Source organism: Dipodomys ordii, unplaced genomic scaffold (assembly GCF_000151885.1).
Source record: "Dipodomys ordii isolate 6190 unplaced genomic scaffold, Dord_2.0 Scaffold93, whole genome shotgun sequence".
Taxonomy (NCBI): Eukaryota; Metazoa; Chordata; class Mammalia; order Rodentia; family Heteromyidae; genus Dipodomys; species Dipodomys ordii.
Window position 1 is genome coordinate 3223349 of NW_012267309.1, and position 19969 is coordinate 3243317.

Below are 19969 nucleotides of genomic sequence, written 5' to 3' on the forward strand. Positions count from 1 at the left end.
AGGGAGACAATTCAAGAGGAGAACTCAATGGAGGAGCGGCAAGCTGAAGAGAAAAGCTTTCTGCTCCTATGAAATAAAACATTTATCCATGGCCTAGGAGCCAAAGGGAGGCTCAATTTTAGAACTTTTGACCACCAACTTCCAGAAAATGAGAAGAGCCTTCATTAAATGTAAACTAGGGGCTGGGAAGGTGGCTCAGTGGTAGAGCGCTTGCCTTGCATGCCTGAGGCCCTGGGTTCGATTCCTCAGCACCACATAAGCAAAAAGAAAAAAGCCGGAAGTGGCACTGTGGCTCAAGTGGTAGAGCACTAGCCTTGAGCTGAAGAGCTGAGGGACAGTGCTCAGGCCCAGAGTTCAGGCCCCACAACTGGACCAAAAAAAAAAAAAAAGTAAACTAAAATTTAAAATTCCAAAGCAAGTGATTATTGTTCTCTAAGCCTCAGTTAAATTACTAAGGATTCTTGGTTTTGGTTCCTTATGAACACCACAAAAATTGTTCTTACCTTTACACCTTGAATGAGACCATTCATAAGGAATGTGTGTTGCGGAAATGTTTCATGTAGAACCTACAAAGAGAAACAAGTATCAGGACATATTCAAATGCAAATTACAGAAAACATTTCTTCCTCTATTCATGGCAGGCCATATGAGATGAGCTCTGTAACAAAAATTATAAATGATTAAAAGAAATGCTAAGGCATAAGAAGATAATATGATAGTGAGGCAAGAGTGTAATATTTTATTACTTAGTCCCTTCCCTTCAACCTCAACACAATGTAGATACTCAGGCGGTGATAGAGGTGATACAAGCTCAAGTTCAAGCCCACCCTCATCTCTCCTACATAGTCCAGGCAGTGATACAAACTCAGGTTCATCTCTCCCCTACATAGTCCAGGAAAAGCTTAAAAGCTTAAAACCATAAATATGCATGAGAGTGCTGGACTGGCAGCACCTCAAAATGCCTTGAGTTAGGCCTCAACTTGACCACATGTTTATTTAAAAAATAATTACCTGCACTTAGTCAAAGATTACCATTTACAAAAAGGAAAAAAATGACACTCAGAAACAAATAGTCAAACTAACCAACTAAATGAACCAAACAAAAAGAACAAACAAAAAACACCCAGACTCCCTCCTCCCACCAAACGGGGGAGAAAACATTACTCAACAAACACTTTGAGGGGCTGGGAAGGTGGCTCAGTGGTAGAGGGCTTGCTTTATACGTATGCATGAGGCCCTGGGTTCGATTCCTCAGCACCACATAAGCAAAAAGAAAAAAGCCAGAAGTGGTGCTGTGGCTCAAGTGGTAGAGCGCTAGCCTTGAGTTGAAGAACTGAGGGACAGTGCCCAGGTCCAGAGTTCAGGCCCAACGACTGGACCCAAAACAAACAAACACTTTGAAAATGTGGAAGACTATAAAGCAGATGTTAAGTGCTAGAGATGTAGCTTAGTAGAATACTTGCCTAACCATGTAACTGACCTTAGGTTTGACCAAAGCACCTCAAGAAAAAAAATTTAAAGTACACAGATTTAGAAGATTTAAAAGAGAAAAAGAGAGCTGAAAATGTGGCTTAGTGGTAGAGTGTTTGCCTAGCCTGCATGAAGCCCTAGGTTCCATTCCTCAATACCACATAAACAAAAAAAGCTGGAAGTGGTGCTATTATGGCTCACGTGGTAGAGTGCTAGCCTTGAGCAAAAGCAGCTCAGGGACAATGCAGGCAGAGTTCAAGCCCCAAAATAAAGAAAGACATTTTAGAACTGAAAAAGAAATACATTAACTTAGGACTTCTGTATTCAACAGCTGATTAGATGCAGCTGAAAAGAGAATTACTACAGACAGTAAGTTACATGTAGTGACTCATTTTGTACTGCTACCAGCAGAGTACCACAGAATGAGTAATTTATTCTTTTTTAAAAAAAAGGAAGTTACAGAAAGGGTGTCGGTGGCTCACGCCTATAATCCTATCTACTCAACAGGCTGAGATCTAAGTAAGGATCATGGTTGAATGCCAGCCCAGACAGGAAAATCTTTGAGACTCATCTCCAACTAGCCAACAAAAAAAGGCCACAAGTGGAGGTGTGGCTCAAGTGGTAGAATGCTAACCTTGAGTGAAAAAAGCTAAGGGAGAGCACCTTGGCACTGAGTTCAAGCTCCAATATCACAAATAAAACAAAGCAGAAAATAGCTGAAGGTATGGCTCAAGTAGCAGGAAATAACAGTCTCATGAGGACTTTTCTGCCTGGGCTGGCTTCAAACCATGTTCCTTAGATCAGATCTTAGCCTCCTGAGTAGTTGGGATTACAGGTGTGAGCCTGTAAAATGTAAGAGTATTTGTCTATCACTTAAAAAAAGGTGCCTTTTTTTTTTTTGGTCTGTCGTGGGGTCTGAACTCTGGGCCTGGGTGCTGTCCCTCAGCTCTTCAGCTCAAGGCTAGCGCTCTACCATTTGAGCCGCAGCACCACTTCTGACTTTTTCTGCTTATGTGGTACTGAGGAATTGAACCCAGGGCCTCATGCATGCAAGGCAAGCACTCTACCACTAAGCCACCTTCCCAACCCACAAAAAAAGTTTTGAAAGGGGCTGGGAAGGTGGCTTAGTGGTAGAATACTTGCCTAGCATGCATGAAGCCCTGGGTGCGCATTCCTCAGTACCGCATAAACAGAAAAAGACCGAAGTGGAAGTGGCACTGGGACTCACATGGTAGAGTGCTAGAACTGTTTATGAGTACAAAGAAGTTAAATATCTGCACATATGTAAATACACACACACATACAAAGCTGTGTTCTTCAACTTTCACAGAAGAAAAGTTTGTATAACATTGCTGGAAAACCAAGAATAATGTAACGTAGGCACTTCTAGATTACCCAAAGTAGAGGGGCATCTGACAACAGAACCTCATAGACTTGAAGAAAAGTAATGTTTGAGGTGAAAGAGGCCTTTGAACAAGTAAGTTTCCAGATCCCAGGAAGAACTTGTTAAACTTAAGAGGATTAGGGAAAACAACCATAAATAAATGCAGTATCAAAAGGTCACAAAATTAATTTTCTGGTATCTTGCTCTCAAAGCTGCTGACTTTTGTATTTGGCCACAAGACAACAATCACAAGCCTTATTTTTTCTCCCTCCCCTCCCCTCCTATCTACCTCCTCCCCTGTGTGTTTGTGTATGTACATATTATATGCTCCATTCTTAGGGTTTGAACTGAGGACCTTAGTTTTCACTGGGCTTCTTTGCTCCAAAGCATCTGTTTCCAGCTTATTTTCTACTTAAATGGAGATAGGAGTTTCATGGATTTTCCTGCCCTGGACTGGCTTCGAACCTTGATCCTCAGAGATCTCAGCCTCCTCAGTAGCTGGACAAGAGCCACCAACATCCAGCTCATAAGCCTTGTTTCCTTTTTTATTTATTTTTTGTTTTTTGGGGTCCGGTTGTGGGGCCTGAACTCTGGGCCTGGGCGCTGTCCTTAGCTCTTCAGCTCAAGGCTAGCACGCTACCACTGGAGCCATAGCACCACTTCTGGCTTTTTTTTTTCTGCTTATGTGGTGCTGAGGAATCGAATCCAGGACCTCATGCATGCAAGGCAAGTGCTCTACCACTGAGCTACCTTCTCAGCCCCAAGCCTTGTTTTCTTTTCTTCTTTTTTTGCCTGTCCTGGAGCTTAAACTCAGGGCCTGAGCACTGTCCCTGAGCTTCTTTTTACTCAAGTAGCACTCTACCACTTGAGCCACAGCGCCACTTCCATCTTTTTCTGTTTATGTGGTCTTAGGTATATATTTCAGTATTCAGAATTACTAAGCTTAAAGTTTTAGACAATTTTAACTTCCACTTTACAGTAAGCATGAATCACAAGCCTGTAATTAATAACTGTTAAACTTAATTTTGTTTCCTTGAAAGACAAAAAGAGGAAGGAAAGGAGGGAGGAAGGAAGGAAGGAAGGAAAGAAACATGCTGGTACTGGGGCTTAAAACTGGCACTGTACCACTTGAGCCACAGCTCCACTTAGTTTTTTGGTGGTTAATTGAAGATAATAGGGTCGTGGACTTCTTCTCTGGGCTACGATTCTCAATCTCAGCCTACTGAGTAGCTAGGATTACAGGTGTGACCCACCAGTACCCAGCTTATAATTTTTACTTGGCATTTATAGTTTCTCTATAGTATTTTATTTATTTATTTTTGGGTTGGTCATGGAGCCTGAACTCTGGGCCTGAGTACTATCCCTCAGCTCTTCAGCTCAAGGCTAGCACTCTACCACTTGAGCCGCAGCCCCACTTCTGGATTTTTCTGCTTATATGGTACTGAGGAATTGAACCCAGGGCCTCATGCATTCAAGGCAAGCACTCTACCACTGAGCCACATTCCCAGCGCGTAAGCCTTGTTTTCTGAAGTGAGACTATTTTTAATAGCTGTCTTCCCATCAGAGAGAATGAGTGCCAGAAGGCAGGATAATTATATACTAAAACTGCTGAAAAGACAATAGAAAATGCACACCAAAATGTTTTGTTTTTTTTTTGTTGTTGTTGGTCAAGGGGCTTGAACGCTGGGCCTGGGCGCTGTCCCTCAGCTCTTCAGCTCAAGGTTAATGTTCTACCACTTGAGCCACTTCCAGTTTTTTGGAAGTTGAGATAAGGGTCTCATGGACTGACAGGACGTTCCTGCCTGGGCTGGCTTTGAACCATGATCTGAGCCTCCTCAGAGCTAGGATTACAGGTGTGAGCCACTGGCACCTGGCTACCAAAATGTCTTATATGACAAATTTTAGGACAAGATGATCCACCAATAACTTATCTTATATTTCCAGTTCATATAATTTTATTGTTGATTAGATCTTAAGGAACTTGTTTGTCTGATACACAAGTATTCATGACAGACTACAACATACAGTAACAATGAAACAAAATAATGCCAAGCAAAGATCACTGAATCTGTTTTGGTAAATGTTCCTTACTGCATAGCAGCCAGCTATACAGGAGAAAGCAAATTTAACAAATAGTTGACATATTACAGATACTTAGTGAAGGTACACATCTAATTTTAATAATTATCATGTACATAAACCGGCAAATTCTGGGCAATAGCAACAAGAAAACTACCAAAATCAATGAGTCTTGTGATTACATAAAACAAAATATCATGTGACTATACATATGCCATTTACTTCCTTTCCACATGAGGCAAATTAGTCTACAAAGTATCTGAATAATGTCTAGTATTGTCCTATCCCATGGCAGGCACTCTAACTACTGAAAAGAAACAATGATTAAGTGAAGGAGACAGGATGGCTGGCCAATAAAACAACGAAGGAGCAGACAAGACAAAGTATGTTCACTGAATGAAGGAATGAATGAGCACATTATCTTGAGAGTCAACTGGGAGGAAGAGATGAAAGAACTGAATGTGGCAGCAGGGTGTTGGAATTTTTCATATCATCACCTGACAAGCATTTGTGGGAAATGCTGAATTTCTCAATCTACTACTATTTCAAAAGAAAATCTAAAAGTCTTAAGAAATGAAATCCTATTTATTATTATTTATTTGTTGGTCATGGGACTTGAACTTTGGGCCTGGGTGCTGTCCCTTGACTCTTCAGCTCAAAGCTAGTGCTCTACCACTTGAGCCAAAGCACCACTTCAGGTTTTGTGAGTGGTTTATTGGAGATAAGAGTCTCATGGACTTTCCTGCCCAGGCTGGCTTCAAACTGTGATCCTCAGATCTCAGCCTCCTGAGTAGCTAGGATTACAGGTGTGAGCCACCAGGACAGCCTGGCTGAAATCCTATTATTTTTAAGGAATTGTACAACAGGGTTTCAATTCAACAAATAAGTTAGTAAGATCAATGCCGCCTTCTACAGTTTGAAATTCTTTATTCATAAGCACATTAAGTGTATCTTGTTTGACTAGAGAGTATAATGTCAGCCAGGGACTTAAAATAAGGAAGGAGGTAATTTTTAAATTTTAACTTAATTTTCTTTTATATTTTTGTGCTGATGCTGTGGCTTGAACTCATGACTTCTTACTTTCACTTGGGTTTTTTTGGTCAATCATCAAGGCTGACACTCTACCATTTAAGCCACATATATCCACTTCCACCTTTTGCTTGCTTATTGGAGATAAAAGTCTCATGGACTTTTCTGTCTGTTCTGGCTTCAAACTTGGATCCTCAGCTCTCAACTTCCCAAGTAGCTGGGATTGTAGGTGACAATCACCAGCGCCAGGCAGAAAAAAAGGTCATTTTAAAGCAGAAACTCCTTTTTCTCTACTACTACTATTACTACTACTACTACACTATCACCACAAAACTACTACTAGAAGGTAAGGCTACAGTGTGAGGCAAATTTTATAAACTTGTTTTTATGCATTAGAGACCTTTCCAATAGTGTTTAATGAACAAACTAAAATGTTAAGCTAGGCCAAGGCCATATATAATAAAGGCAAGAAATCTCATGGAGAAAAATGTACATGGTAAGCTGCTTTGCACTGTTCCAAACAGATCCTAATTATTGCCAGAATGAGGGCTAGTCAGACTAAACAAAATATTAATAGATACTTGATGCTTTAGATTTCCAAAGAATCAACAGTGGTCTATTTGTGCTGTGTTTTTATTTCACCTTAATGGAAGCAAGAAAACTGTTTTATAGTAAAGGAAAACAAACAGCACACATGTATTATCTGTCACATAAGATGTCAAGTACAAGAAACTGAGCAAGAGCAATCCAACATGAAAAGAAGAAAAATGACCTACAGCTCTGAAGAAATAAGCCCTAATCATGTTCCTTCTTTGCCAAGGGGCCAAACATTATCACTTTTCTGTCCAACTATAAAAAGACAACAGGGAAAAAAATAAGACAAGAAAATAGCATATATTAGGAAAACATGTGTTAGGGTTAAAAAGTGAAGGATAGTCAGCTTAATTTAGTAACTCCAAAGAGGCCCAGGAAAAGAGAATGAGCACATCTACTAACTCAGCCACTTCTTAATCATTTTACAAAATGATGCTAGCAACTCAGTCCTCATACTTGTTTTTTTTTTTTTTTGGCCAGTCCTTGGGCTTGAACTCAAGATCCTGGACACTGTCCCTGAGTTTCTTCTGCTCAAGGCTAGCACTCTACTACTTGAACCACAGCACCATTTCTGGCCTTTTCTGTTTATGTGGTACTGAGGAACTGAACCCAAGGCTTCATGCATGCTAGGCAAGCACTTTATCACTAAGCTACATTCCCAGCCCTAGGCCTTCACCTTAACCAAATTTATGCACACACATAATTGCTTAGAAACCACAAAAACACTGTCACAGCACTTCAGGTTGCTGCAAAATGCATTCCAGTGTCTACCAGGGGCACAGAAAACATTACAACTTACCTACTTTGGGCAGTTAGAAGGAAGGTACATCAGTGTTGGGGGGGGCAATTAAAATTAATTTACTGTTTAAAATAAATAAGGAACCACTAGAACACATCCCACCAGAAAGATACCACAGTGATCCTTTACCTACCATAGAAGTTAGATTTGAGACCCCTGCAAAAGGTAAAAATCTGTGAAGTAGCAGCCTTAGTCGTCTCTCTCTGTATCATGGTTCACTTATCACTACTTTGTGGATTTTCACTTATTGCAGAGGTCTCTGGAACATAGCTCCTGTGACAGATAAGGGATCACCGTTTATGATTTTCTTTTAAAAAACATGTGATACAATGAAGCTGCAATAAGTAAACTGTGATATAGCAAGGAACAACTGTATTTGAAACACTTCATTTTGTAATGTAAAACTGAGGGGGAGTGGGAGAGATAGTAAGAGGACAAGAACCAACAATGTTAAAAACAAAAAACAGCTGGGCGCTGGTGACTCATGCCTGTAATCCTAGCTACTCAAGAAACTAAGATCTGAGGATCATGGTTCAAAGCCAGCCAGGGCAGGAAACTCTGTGAGACTCTTTTTTTTTTTTTTTGGGTCCGGCTGTGGGGCCTGAACTCTGGGCCTGGGCGCTGTCCCTCAGCTCTTCAGCTCAAGGCTAGCACTCTACCACTTGAGCCACAGCGCCACTTCCGATTTTTTCTGCTTATGTGTTGCTGAGGAATTGAACCCAGGGCCTCAGGCATGCAAGGCAAGTGCTCTACCACTGAGCCACCTTCCCAGCCCCTCTGTGAGACTCTTATCTCCGATAAACCACTCAGAAAACTGGAAGAGGTGCTATGGCTCAAGTACTAGAGCGCTAGCTTTGAGCTAAAGAGCGCAGGGAAAGCGCCCAGGCCCAGCGTTCAAGCCCTACAACCGACAAAACAAAAAACAAAAGTCCAATTATTAGGAGAATTTGGCCACAGTGTATCATATGGAAATACAGCTATAATACCCCCTCATATTACAAATGTATAATAATCTAACTTTTTTTAAAGTTATTGAAATGAGTGGTCTGATCCACCTTATTTGTTCTAGAAAATAAACTATCAAAAACAAAGTTAGGGCTGGGAATGTGGCTTAGTGGTACAGTGTTTGCCTTGCATGAATGAAGCCCTGGGTTTGATTCCTCAGTACCACATAAACAGAAAAAAACTAGAAGTGGGGCTGTGGCTCAAGTAGTAGAGTGCTAGCCTTGAGTAAAAGAAATTCAGGACAGTATCTACACCCTGAGTTCAAGCCCCAGGACTGGCAACACACACACACACCCCATCCCAAAGTCCACACACCCACACACCCCATCCCAAAGCCCCCCCGACACACCCACACACCCCATCCCAAAGCCCCCCCGACACACCCACACACCATCCCAAAGTACGTACGTACACACACACACACACACACACACAAAGTTAAACACGGTCATACAGGCTTATAATCCTAGCTCTTGGGAGTCCCAAGGATCATGGCCAAGCTCCAGGCCAGCCAACCACCCAGAAATAAGTGTTGGCAAGTAAAGAAAAAATGTAGAACCCTTGTCTACAGTTGATAAAAATCTAAAATGGTATGGTCTCTTTGAAATAAAGTTCAGTAGCTGTTCAAGAAATTGAAAACAGAATTATGCTATTATCCAGAAATCCAGTTCAATTCTGGGCACATTCCAAAAAGATTTCAATGTAGGGATGGAAAAGATATTTATACTCCCATGTTCACAGCGGCATTATTCACAAGCCATGGAAGGTAAAAGCAAATAAAGTGTTCCTTAGAACAAGAAGAAATAAACAAAATGCAGCAAGGGGCTGGGAAGGTGGCTCAGTGGTAGAGCACTTGCCTTGCATGCTCAAGGCCCTGGGTTCGATTCCTCAGCACCACATAAGCAAAAAGAAAAAAGCCGGAAGTGGTGCTGTGGCTCAAGTGGTAGAGCGCTAGCCTTGAGCTGAAGAGCTGAGGGACAGCGCCCAGGCCCAGGCCCAGGCCCAGAGTTCAGGCCCCATGACTGGACCAAAAAAAAAAAAAAAAAAACCAAAAAAACAAAATGCAGCAAATGTATATAATGCGGTATTTTTTATTATCCATCTTTAAAAACAAAAGAGGGGCAAGAATGTGGCTCAGTGGTAGGTAGTCCTTACCTAGCACATGCATGAAACCCTAGGTTTCATTCCTCAGTACCACATAGACAGAAAAGGCTGGAAGTGGCACTAAGGCTAAGTAGTAAAGCGCTAACCTTGAGCAAAACCAACTCAGGGAAAGTGTCCAGGCCCTGAGTCCAAGCCCTAGGGCTGATTCAAAAAAAAAAAAAAAAGAAATTTGGGCCAGCCAGTGGCTCATATGAGTACATAATTAGCTATGTAGGAGGCTGAGATCTGAAGATTGAGGTGAAAGCTAGACTGGACAGGGAAAAAAAAATCCATGAAACTCTTATCTTTTAAATTAACCACCAAAAAGCTAGAAATGCAGCTGTGGCTCAAGTGGTAGAATGCCTTGAGTTATAAAGCTAATGGGACAGTAACCAGGTCCTGAGTTAAAGCCCAGTACTGACACCGAAAACAAAAAACAAAGTCTCTATGAAAATTAAGTGTTGTGAGGCGGGGCGTTGGGAGGTGGGAGGGAAGGGATGGTAGGGGAAAAACAAAGGAGGAGCCAACAATGCTGGATAAGAAATGTACTTATTACCTTGCTCATGTAACTGTAACCCCTCTGTACAGTATTTTCACAATAAAAAAATTTATTAAAAAAAAAGAAAATTAAGTGTTAAATTATTAGTAGGCCCTAAGTCCTCTAGTATTTTCTTTGGTACTTAGCTTTTCTCTAACCACACCATACATCAGATATCCAAGTTCTTAGATACTCAGTTTTCTCAATACAAAGTTTGAAGAAATGGTCACAGACAAGGTATCAGAAATATAGACATTCTTACAATTATTTGCTTTCATTGTTACAAAATATTTACCAATCTCTGACTTAGTGAAATCTTAAAGGCCACTAACATCCAAAGAAAGAACATATAACCTTTGACAATGTTTTATATTTCTTATAAAATATCTAAAAGGCTTTTCTAAATATATACAGTCCATTCATATAACAGCACCTCTAACGCTGACTTCATGGGAGTGTAGTGCTACCTGTGAATACTTAAACAGGCAGGTGTTTTGTTCTAGGTGTTTCACAGACCAAACTGTGGAAACATCACACTTGAACATGTAGTCTTAAATCATTATCAAGAGCTACTCCCACATACATACCCAGACACATAAACCTAGATTAGCAATACTTACAGTCAACATTGGAGTTGTCAACAGGCCCCACGCAAAGAATTCAAGGAAGATGACAATAGCAGCATGGTAAACACTTGGTCGGCCAAAGCCTTGTAGCTAAAAAAGAAAGAAAGCTATTTTTAAAAAGAGGTAAAGAGATAGGAGTTGGTGCAGCATGGGGGCAAAGTTTTTTGTTTTTATTTTTGTTGTTGTTCCCAAGGTCCAGCCCAGTTCTACAGGGTTACTCTGCCAGTCTACAGAGGGGCAACTGGAGAACAGGAAAAAGCCCTGTGGAATCTGCAGTTAAAGTAACTATTGATTTGTCTTCAGCTGTGTAAGTTTTGGGAAAAGCCACTTTTGGCTTAACTTAGCAAATTCATGGTAATGTACCGTCTAGATGAAGGAGGGATGGCTAGGAGCACCATGTTACTCCTTGTGGAAGTTTCCTTTAGACCTACCCTTCATTACAAGTTCCCTAACTAAGCAAGTACGTCTTGGGAGTGTATATAATAGTAGAGAAGGGTAGATAAGTAGTCAAATCCTTCTATACATTTATAGAATTCAACTAATCCATAAGCAGTCTACAATGCTTCATATATAGAAAGAAAGGAACTTCATGTAAATTGATTAGGATTAGAAGACTGCTGGCCTTCCTTGGCTTTGCCCTAAATTGCAGCCTCAAGTTAGACATATCCTACAAGTTCTGAACCTCTGGTTTTCAATTAAAAACAAAGACAGAAACAAACAAACCATTTAGTAGGCCAGGGAGTCCCCAGGATGGAAAGCAGAATGTGACCAAAAAAATATGATTGTATTAAATGTGTAAGGTAACCTCAGAAAGGAGGTGGAGGGAAAAGTAATAATTCAAGTAATTTGGGGAATAGATTCTGTAAGACTTAAGACAAACTTTATTCAACAAACATTCCTCAGAGGGATACAGTTAGACAATTATGAAACCATTAAACCTATAGACTGGAATCAACCAATTAGGAGAAATTGGGGAGGGCTGATGATGAGAGCTAATGTTCTCACTGCTACAAGGGAAAGTTACAAATAAATGAGAAGATGCATGTCATACTGAGTTAGGGCTGAAGACATTTTTACAAGTTCCTTTGTAGCTGAACATATAGAAATATTTATAGCCAGGTGACAGTGGCTCACACCTGTAATCCTAGCTACTCAGGAGACTGAGATTGAGGGTCACGGCTTAAAATCGCCTGGGCACAAAAGTCCGTAAGACTCTTATGTTCAATTAACCACCAGAAAACTGGAAGTGGTGCTGTGGCTCAAAGTTGTAGAGCTTTGAGCAAAAAGAGTTCAGGGACAGCGCCCAGGCCTTGAGTTCAAGCCCATGACTAATGGGGGAAAAAAGTATAGATGCCCATTATATACACAGTCATTTCCTTATTCATCAGCTGAGAGAATCTATAAAGCTTTGACACCCCAAGAACTTAATTGTGATATAAATATCTAGTATGAGGTCTTGGTTTCAAATATAATTCTCCAAGAAAAGGAACTCCTGAGGAATGACCAATTCTGAAACTGGGACAGGAAATATACACAAGAAGCCTAGAGTATCTTGCAGTGTCAAAATATAATCACTATGTATATGTACCACTCTGTGTGTGTGTGTGTGTGTGTGTGTGTGTGTGTGTACGTGCATGCGTGCACATTTCTGTCCTGGGGGTTGAACTCAGGGCCTGGGGGTTGTCCTTAACTTCTTGCTCTACCACTTGAGTCACAGCTCTACTTGGGATTTTTGGAGGTCATTGATTAGAGACAAGAGTTTCACGGCTTTCCTTCCGTGTGGCTTCAAACCAGATCTCAGCCTCCTGAGTAGCTAGGATTACAGGTGTGAGCCACCAGTGCCTGGCTAACACAGTGGAATTCTATATGTCCATTAGAAAGAATGTCTTCTGCAGGAAGGACCTAGAACAAATTATATAAAATGAGGTAGGCCAAGTTCAGCAAGACAAACAGCTCACATTTTCTTTATATGTGGAAACTAGATCTAAAACAACTAGATTTGACAACTTACATAGTGCTCTATGCATTTACACACAAATAGACTAAAAGAGAATACACTTAAGGGAGGAACCCAAAGGTGTAACTCTGAACATTTAAAATACCATTTATCAAATCAAATTCCAGCAAATGGAAATGTAAGTTTTGTTATTTTTGGATTGTCTATGAAGGGGGACAAGTTGAGGGGGCACAGATGTGGAAGGATGAAGGGTAAACAAATGCAGTCATAGCATACAGTGTGTGGAAAATTAACTATGCAACTTGTGACAGAGATTGGAGGGGGAAACTGGGGTAAAGTGAAAGGGTAACATTATCCAAAAAGAACTGTATGTCAGGTGCTGGTGACTCACGCCTATATCCCTTGTTCATCCTAGTGCAAGCCCCAGGACAGACAAAAAAAAAATTGTACTCATTACTTGACTTATGAAATGATACAACACAAATGATATTAACATCTTAAGTAACAATAAAAAATTTAAAGGGCGGGAGAAGAGTGTATATGTCAATGAACTCTCAATGGCCAAAGCTTTAATATATTGGGGGGGGGGCAGTTGTGGGATCTGAACTCAGGACCTCATTCTTGCTAGCCATGCTCTTACCAGTCACCCAAACCTTCTTTCCTTTTTGGATGGGGTTTCAAGATCATCTTTGTCCAGTGCCAACCTGGGCTGGTGATCCTCCTAGCTGTGTCTCTTACATCTCTGGAGTTATATGTGTGTAACATCAGGTCTGACTTTTGAGGTTTCACTAACTTTGGACAGGCTAGCCACAACCCTGATCCTCCTGCCCTCTGCTTCTAGAGAATACAGGCATGAACCACTACACCCAGTCTACTAGAACTGATTTCTCCTTCCCAGCTCCCAGGAACTAGGGTTTGAACTCAGAGCTACTTAAGCCACATTTCCCCATCTTTTTTCTTTTTCTGATGGTCTCTTGCTTTTGATTGGGCTGGACTCAGACATGAACCAAAAAATAAAAATAGTGAAAAAAGTCAATTGCAAATAAACATTAAATGCATACTTCATGAAGTCTACTAAGTATCAGTTAAATGAAGGACAAATAGCAACAAAAGAAATGATCCTTGGGCTGGGAAGATGTTCAGTGGTAGAGCGCTTGCCTTGCATGCATGAGGGCCCTGGGTTTGATTCCTCAGCACCACATAAGCAAAAAGAAAAAAGCCGGAAGTGGCGCTGTGGCTCAAGTGGTAGAGCGCTAGCCTTGAGCCCAGAGTTCAGGTCCCACGACCAGACCCCCCCCCAAAAAAAAAGAAAAAAGAAATGATCCTTGCTCCAGTTTCATGGAATATAACTAATGGAAATTGACACTCTGGTGGACAAGGCTATAAGCTAGCAACAGTATTACAAAAGAAAAGAGAAATACTCAAGCCAAAGTTACCTGAAAACACAGCAACAACAGACATGTCAAACCCTAATTGAAACAAAACCCTATTATATTTCTTCTCCTCTACCATTTTTTTTAAACAGAAACTATTATTATCCCCATTTTGTAGAAGGCCAAACTCAGATGCAGTGTTTAAGTAACTTGCTCAATTATATACAAATAAATGTCTGAGCTGGCATTCCAGCAAGACAGTCACATACCTCCAGAGTGTACGCTAGAATCCATTATAATATGTTGCTTTTCTTAGAGCACCCATTCTCTACAAATAGAATTAGCACCTAAATGTGGCAGGCAGCCTCCACTACTCTTGTTGAAGAGGTAGCAGGAATGAGCTGTAGCCTGTTCCTATGTAAGAAAGTGCAGGCCTTCACTTGCCTACTCACCCTGTTCCTTACACTAAGAAGCATGGCCTGGCTACCGTGCATATGGGCAACACACTCTAATGCTTATGTTTCCTGACCTGACAACATGACCTGAGAAACACAGATGAAACTAGGACAGAGCTTTTCTCACTCAGATCATCTGTTCTGTTTGCTGGAAAAAAAGATAAAGCTGAAGGTGGCTGCTCCCATTTGTCCCACACATGATCCTCAACTTAAAGATCAAAGTACATGGTAAACACCAGCAACTTGCCAGCATGGAAGCAAATGAATTACTTCCCTATGATGTGCAATGCCTGGCTGCTCTGCCTCCCCTCCACAGCCTGAGTTCTCTCTCTCTACAGGTGGCCAAGGCTGAAGGACAAATGGCCGTTTCAGCTAGAGAATCATCAGCTGCTTTCTATAAGATAGGAATTTAAAGGGGGAGGACAGAGGGCAAAGTGGCAGTATATTATCAGTCCTAGATACAAAATTTTCCTTTAAGACATCTTATTTGAGAGAATATACTTAAAAAGTAATCAGTATGTAATCCTAACACTGTATTTAAAATTAAAGAATATAACCAGGTACCAGTGACCCTAGCTCCTTAGGAGGCTAAGATTCTGAGAGTCATGGTTTGAAGACAGTCCAAGCAGGAAAGTCCATGAAACTCTCATCTCCAATTAGCCACCAAAAAGCTGGAAGTAGAGCTGTGGTTCAAGTGCCAGAGCACTAGCCTTGAGGGAAAAAACAAAAACAAAGAACAGGGACAGTGCCTAGGCCCTGATCAAGCTCCAGGATGAGGGGAGGAGGATAGGGGCGGGGGGGGGGCGGGGGAGAGGCGAGGGAGAGAAAGAAGAGAGCACACAAGAGAGAGCATGAAAGAGAATACTTAGAAATAGCTGCATATATACTCTTCAATGATGAAATACAAAGACGACTATTGCAAAGGATCACAAGTACAAGTTGAATATTCCTAAACCAAAATACCACAGATTAGAAAACTATAAAGTTAGCTTTCTATTAATGTGACACAATACATCTAAAAAAAAAAAAAGGAGGTGATTTTTTTTTTTTTGCTCCAATTTTAGAGGTTTCAGTTCATGATCAGTTGGCCTGTTGCATTTGGACCTGTGATGAGGCAGCACATTATGATGGAAGAGAACATGCTCCCCTAATGATGAGGCCAGGAGAAGTCCAGTCCCAATTTTCCCTTCAAAGCCATGTCCGCAATAATCTACCTTCCTTCTATTAAGATCTACCTCCTACTAGTACCATGAACTAGGACTAACCTTTAATACCTAAGCATTCAAGAGCCAAACTATAATACTATACAAATATATTTTTAATGGACTAACACTGTCATGAGGCCAAGTTACACATATTTACCACATTTATAACAATAGTAACATATAGCTACTTCATAATTTTTTTTTTGGTCGGTCATGGGGCTTGAACTCTGGGCCTGGGCACTGTCCCTATGCTCTTCAGTTCAAGGCGAGCACTCTACCACTTGAGCCACAGTGCCAGTTCCGATTTTCTAGTGGTTTATTGGAGATAAGTCTCATGGACTTTCCTGCCTGGGCTTGCTTTGAACCATGATCCTCAGATCTCAGCTTCCTGAGTAGCTAGGATTACAGGTATGAGCCACCGGTACCTGGCCTTCATAATTTTTAACAGTAGTTTATTATTTCTGGCCTTCATAATTTTTAACAGGTTATTATTTCACCATATTGTAATACCACAATTGTTTCATCAAGCCTCTTGTAAGTAACAATCTTTCACATTTACACATAATCAATGTATACATACCTTATAAATAATACTTCTGTAATTCTAAATGTTTCAGGATAAGTTCCTTGAAGTACAAGTGCCAGGTGTTAGCATATGAAGCCCTGGGTTCCATTCCTCAGTACCACATATACAGAAAAAGCTGAAAGTGGTGCTGGGGCTCAAGTGGTAGAAGAAGCAGAAGAAGCTCAGGGACAGTGCCTAGGCCCTAAGTGCAAGCTCTACGACTGGCAATCCATCAGTCAATTAATCAATCAATACCAAAAAGAAATAGAGGAAATGAGATACAGAAAATGAAGAACAAAATGACAAATGAGTAGCCTTTCCACACATAATTACTTAACTTTTTGGTGGTATTGGGTTAGAATTCAGAGCCTCACACTTGCTAGGCAGGAAAAATACTGATTGAACCCCACTCTCAGCATTTTTTGCTTTATTTTTCAGTTATAGTGTTTGCCTGGGACAAGGTTAGATAGAGATCCTAACTATAGCCTCCAAGATAGCTGGGGTCATAGGCACAAGCCACCAGTCTCACCAACTGAGATAAGTTTCTTGCTACCTAACTTACAAACCCTCAAATGAAAATTTTCCTGATCTCTACCTTCTACAGAGCTGGAACAATAGTAACTTTAAGTGCAAATGAACAGGACTTTCTAATTAAAAGGTAAAAAAGAACAGAATGGGTTAAGAAAAGAAGCATGTGTAAATTCAACCAACTGTGGACTGTGAGCATTTAGAGAAAAACAAAAACCAGAAAAATTTAACAATTATCATGTACTTTGTATTAGGTATTGATTTCAGGTGTGGGGAGCCTTTTTTCTGCCACTGGCCATTTGAATATAACATCATTCGTGGACCATACAAAATTATCAATACAGGCAGATGGCCTTGGCTGTTGTTGAGAAGAATGTCTTGTCATGTATCAAATGATTTAAGGTGTTATATAGTCTTTAGGCTGGTCTTTCCCCATCCTGATTAGAGTATATAGGAAAATATGTCTAGGCTATATGTAAATACTACATTGTTTCCTATGATAAACTTTATGTGTACTTACATATGGACAAGAAAGAGATCCAAAAATGGTATTTAAAATTTGCCAGAAAGTACAGCTTGTTAACCTCACACCTGCAATTCTAGTCAGGGGGTAGAGTGGCTTTTGGTTCTAAGACTCACAGGGATAACCTCAAGCTTATTATCTGACCAACCCTTTCTTGCTGCTTTCTCATGGTATGGTAGAAAGCAAAAGGAGTAAGGCAAAAAGGAACAATAAGGCAAAGAGTGGGGAGACAATGACAGAGGCAAACAGACAAAAGAGGGCTAAATTCTTCCTTCTGTAAGGAATTCACTACCACAAAGAAGGCCCTAATTGTGAGCTGGTGGCTCATGCCTATAGTCTTGGCTACTTTGGAGGCTGAGACCTGAGGATCTCGGTTTAAAACCAGAGCGGGCAAGGAAAGTCCATGAAACTCTTTATCTCCAATTAGCCACTAGAAAACTGGAAATTGTGCTATGGCTCAAGTGGTAAAGCACTTGATTTGGGCTAAAGAGCTCAAGGACAGGGCCCAGGCCCAGAGTTCAAGCCCCATGACCAACCAAAAATAAATAAAAAGAATTTCAACACATGTGAACTGTGGTTCAGCTGGCTGAATGTTTGCCTAGCAAGCACAAGGCCTTGAATTCAAGCCTAAAAAGAAACAAAATGAAGATGAAAGAGTGGTTGAAATAGATTCTTCGCAACTATGAAAATAAACAATGAAGCCTGTTAAATTTGGGGGGGGGGGAATAAGAAGGGGAAAGAGTGGAGTAGAAATACAGCAATCAATTGCCTCCTCCATAAAAAATATAAGCTAATAAAAATGCACAAAAGAAAATGAAGGAGGGGCTGGGAAGGTGGCTCAGTGGTAGAGCACTTGCCTTGCATGCTCGAGGCCCTGGGTTCGATTCCTCAGCACCACATAAGAAAAAAGCCGGAAGTGGCGCTGTGGCTCAAGTGGTAGAGTGCTAGCTTTGAGCTGAAGAGCTGAGGGACAGTGCCCAGACCCAGAGTTCAGACCCCATGACCGGCAAAAAAAAAAAAAGGAGAAAAAAAGCTGTAAAAATACATGCTACTACAAAAAAAAAAATAAATAAATTCTAAATGTCTGATGTTTGAAATACCAAGTTAGCCAGGCCCTGGTACTCACTCCTGTAATTATCTAGATATTCAGGAGGCTGAGATTTGAAGATCACAATAAGATGCCAGATGAGCAAGAAAATGTCTGGCCCTTTTTTGCTTGTCATTCTTTTCAGGTCAGGTTTTAGATTTGTCCAGGCCTAACATGCGTGCACATGTGTACATATACAGACAGACAGACATACAAATGGTCAACAAGCATATGAAAAGATGCTCAACATCACTAATCACTAGGAAAATGTACATCAAACTTAATACCCAACAGAATGACTACTATCAAAAACAAAACAAAAGCTTAGTGCCAGTGGCCCACACCTATAATCCTAGTTATTTTGGAGGCTGAGATCTGAGACAGGAGGTTTGAAGCCAGCCAGGGCAGAAAAAGTCAATCAGACTCTTATTTCCAATTAACTACCAAAAACCCCTAGAAGTGGAGCTATGGCTCAAGTGGTATAGCACCAGCCTTGAACAAGCAAAAAAACCTAAAGAGAGGAAGTAGAGCTATGGGTCAAAGTGGTAGAGCGCTAGCCTTAAGTGAAAGAGCTCAGGGACAGCATACAGGTCCTAAGTTCAAGCCCCGCAACCACCACCAACATGTGTGCGTATGCCCATGTAAGCAAAACCAAAAACAACAAGTATTGGTGAGAAACTAGAGCCCTTGTACAGTACTAGTAGAAATGATACATAGTATACCTAGTACGGAATAATGGTTCAGTAGTTCTTTTAAAAAAATACTAGGGGCTGGGAAGTTGGCTCAGTGGTAGAGCGCTTGCCTTGCATGGTCGAGGCCCTGGGTTCGATTCCTCAGCACCACATAAGCAAAAAGAAAAAAGCCGGAAGTGGCGCTGTGGCTCAAGTGATAGAGCTCTAGCCTTGAGCTGAAGAGCTGAGGGACAGCACCCAGGCCCAGAGTTCAGGCCCCACGACCAGACCCCCCCAAAAAAAATACTATTATAATAAAAACACAATTACTCTACAATCCAGAAGATTGAAGGCAAGGTTTCAGAGACATCTGTATATCCATGTTCATAGCATTATTTATAATAGTTGAAAAGTAGAAATAAGTGAAATGTTCATTAACATGAATAAAAATAAATTCAATTTCTATATATTGACAATTGTGAATTAAAAAGAATTTTAATGTGCACTTACATTTATGTATGCCATTGAAATTGGAATAGAAGGCAAGAGATATGCATAATTAAAGTAGTCTAGGTCAAACAGTAGCTCATTATTTCAGTTCTACAAGATAGACTAAGAAGTTTTTTGGTTTGGGGCTTGCTTGCTTTCTTTTCTTTTTTTTTGTCGGTCATGGGGCTTGAACTCTGGGCCTGGGCGCTGTCCCTCAGCTCTTCAGCTCAAGGCCAGGGCTCTACCACTTGAGCTACAGCGCCACTTCCGGTTTTCTGGTGGTTTATTGGAGATAGGAGTCTCACGGTCTCTCCTGCCCGGGCTGGCTTTGAACCGCGATCCTCAGATCTCAGCCTCCTGAGTAGCTAGGATTACAGGCGTGAGCCACCAGCGCCCAGCTTTTCTTTTCTTTTCTTTTTGCCAGTCCTGGGGCCCGGGTGCTGTCCCTG

The 19969-nt window shown here is 41.0% G+C and overlaps 1 protein-coding gene across 1 annotated transcript in view; it reads right to left on the reverse strand.

Moving 5' to 3' along the window:
* Hiatl1 (hippocampus abundant transcript-like 1) overlaps positions 1 to 19969 on the reverse strand; it is a 49177-nt gene that overhangs the window by 22668 nt on the left and 6540 nt on the right. Inside the window, exons 2-3 of the mRNA XM_013026434.1 lie at positions 10662 to 10757; positions 504 to 566 (exon numbers count right to left, since the gene is read on the reverse strand). Coding sequence (XP_012881888.1) covers positions 504 to 566; positions 10662 to 10757 — 159 coding nt within the window. The remainder of the gene's footprint in view (positions 1 to 503; positions 567 to 10661; positions 10758 to 19969) is intronic.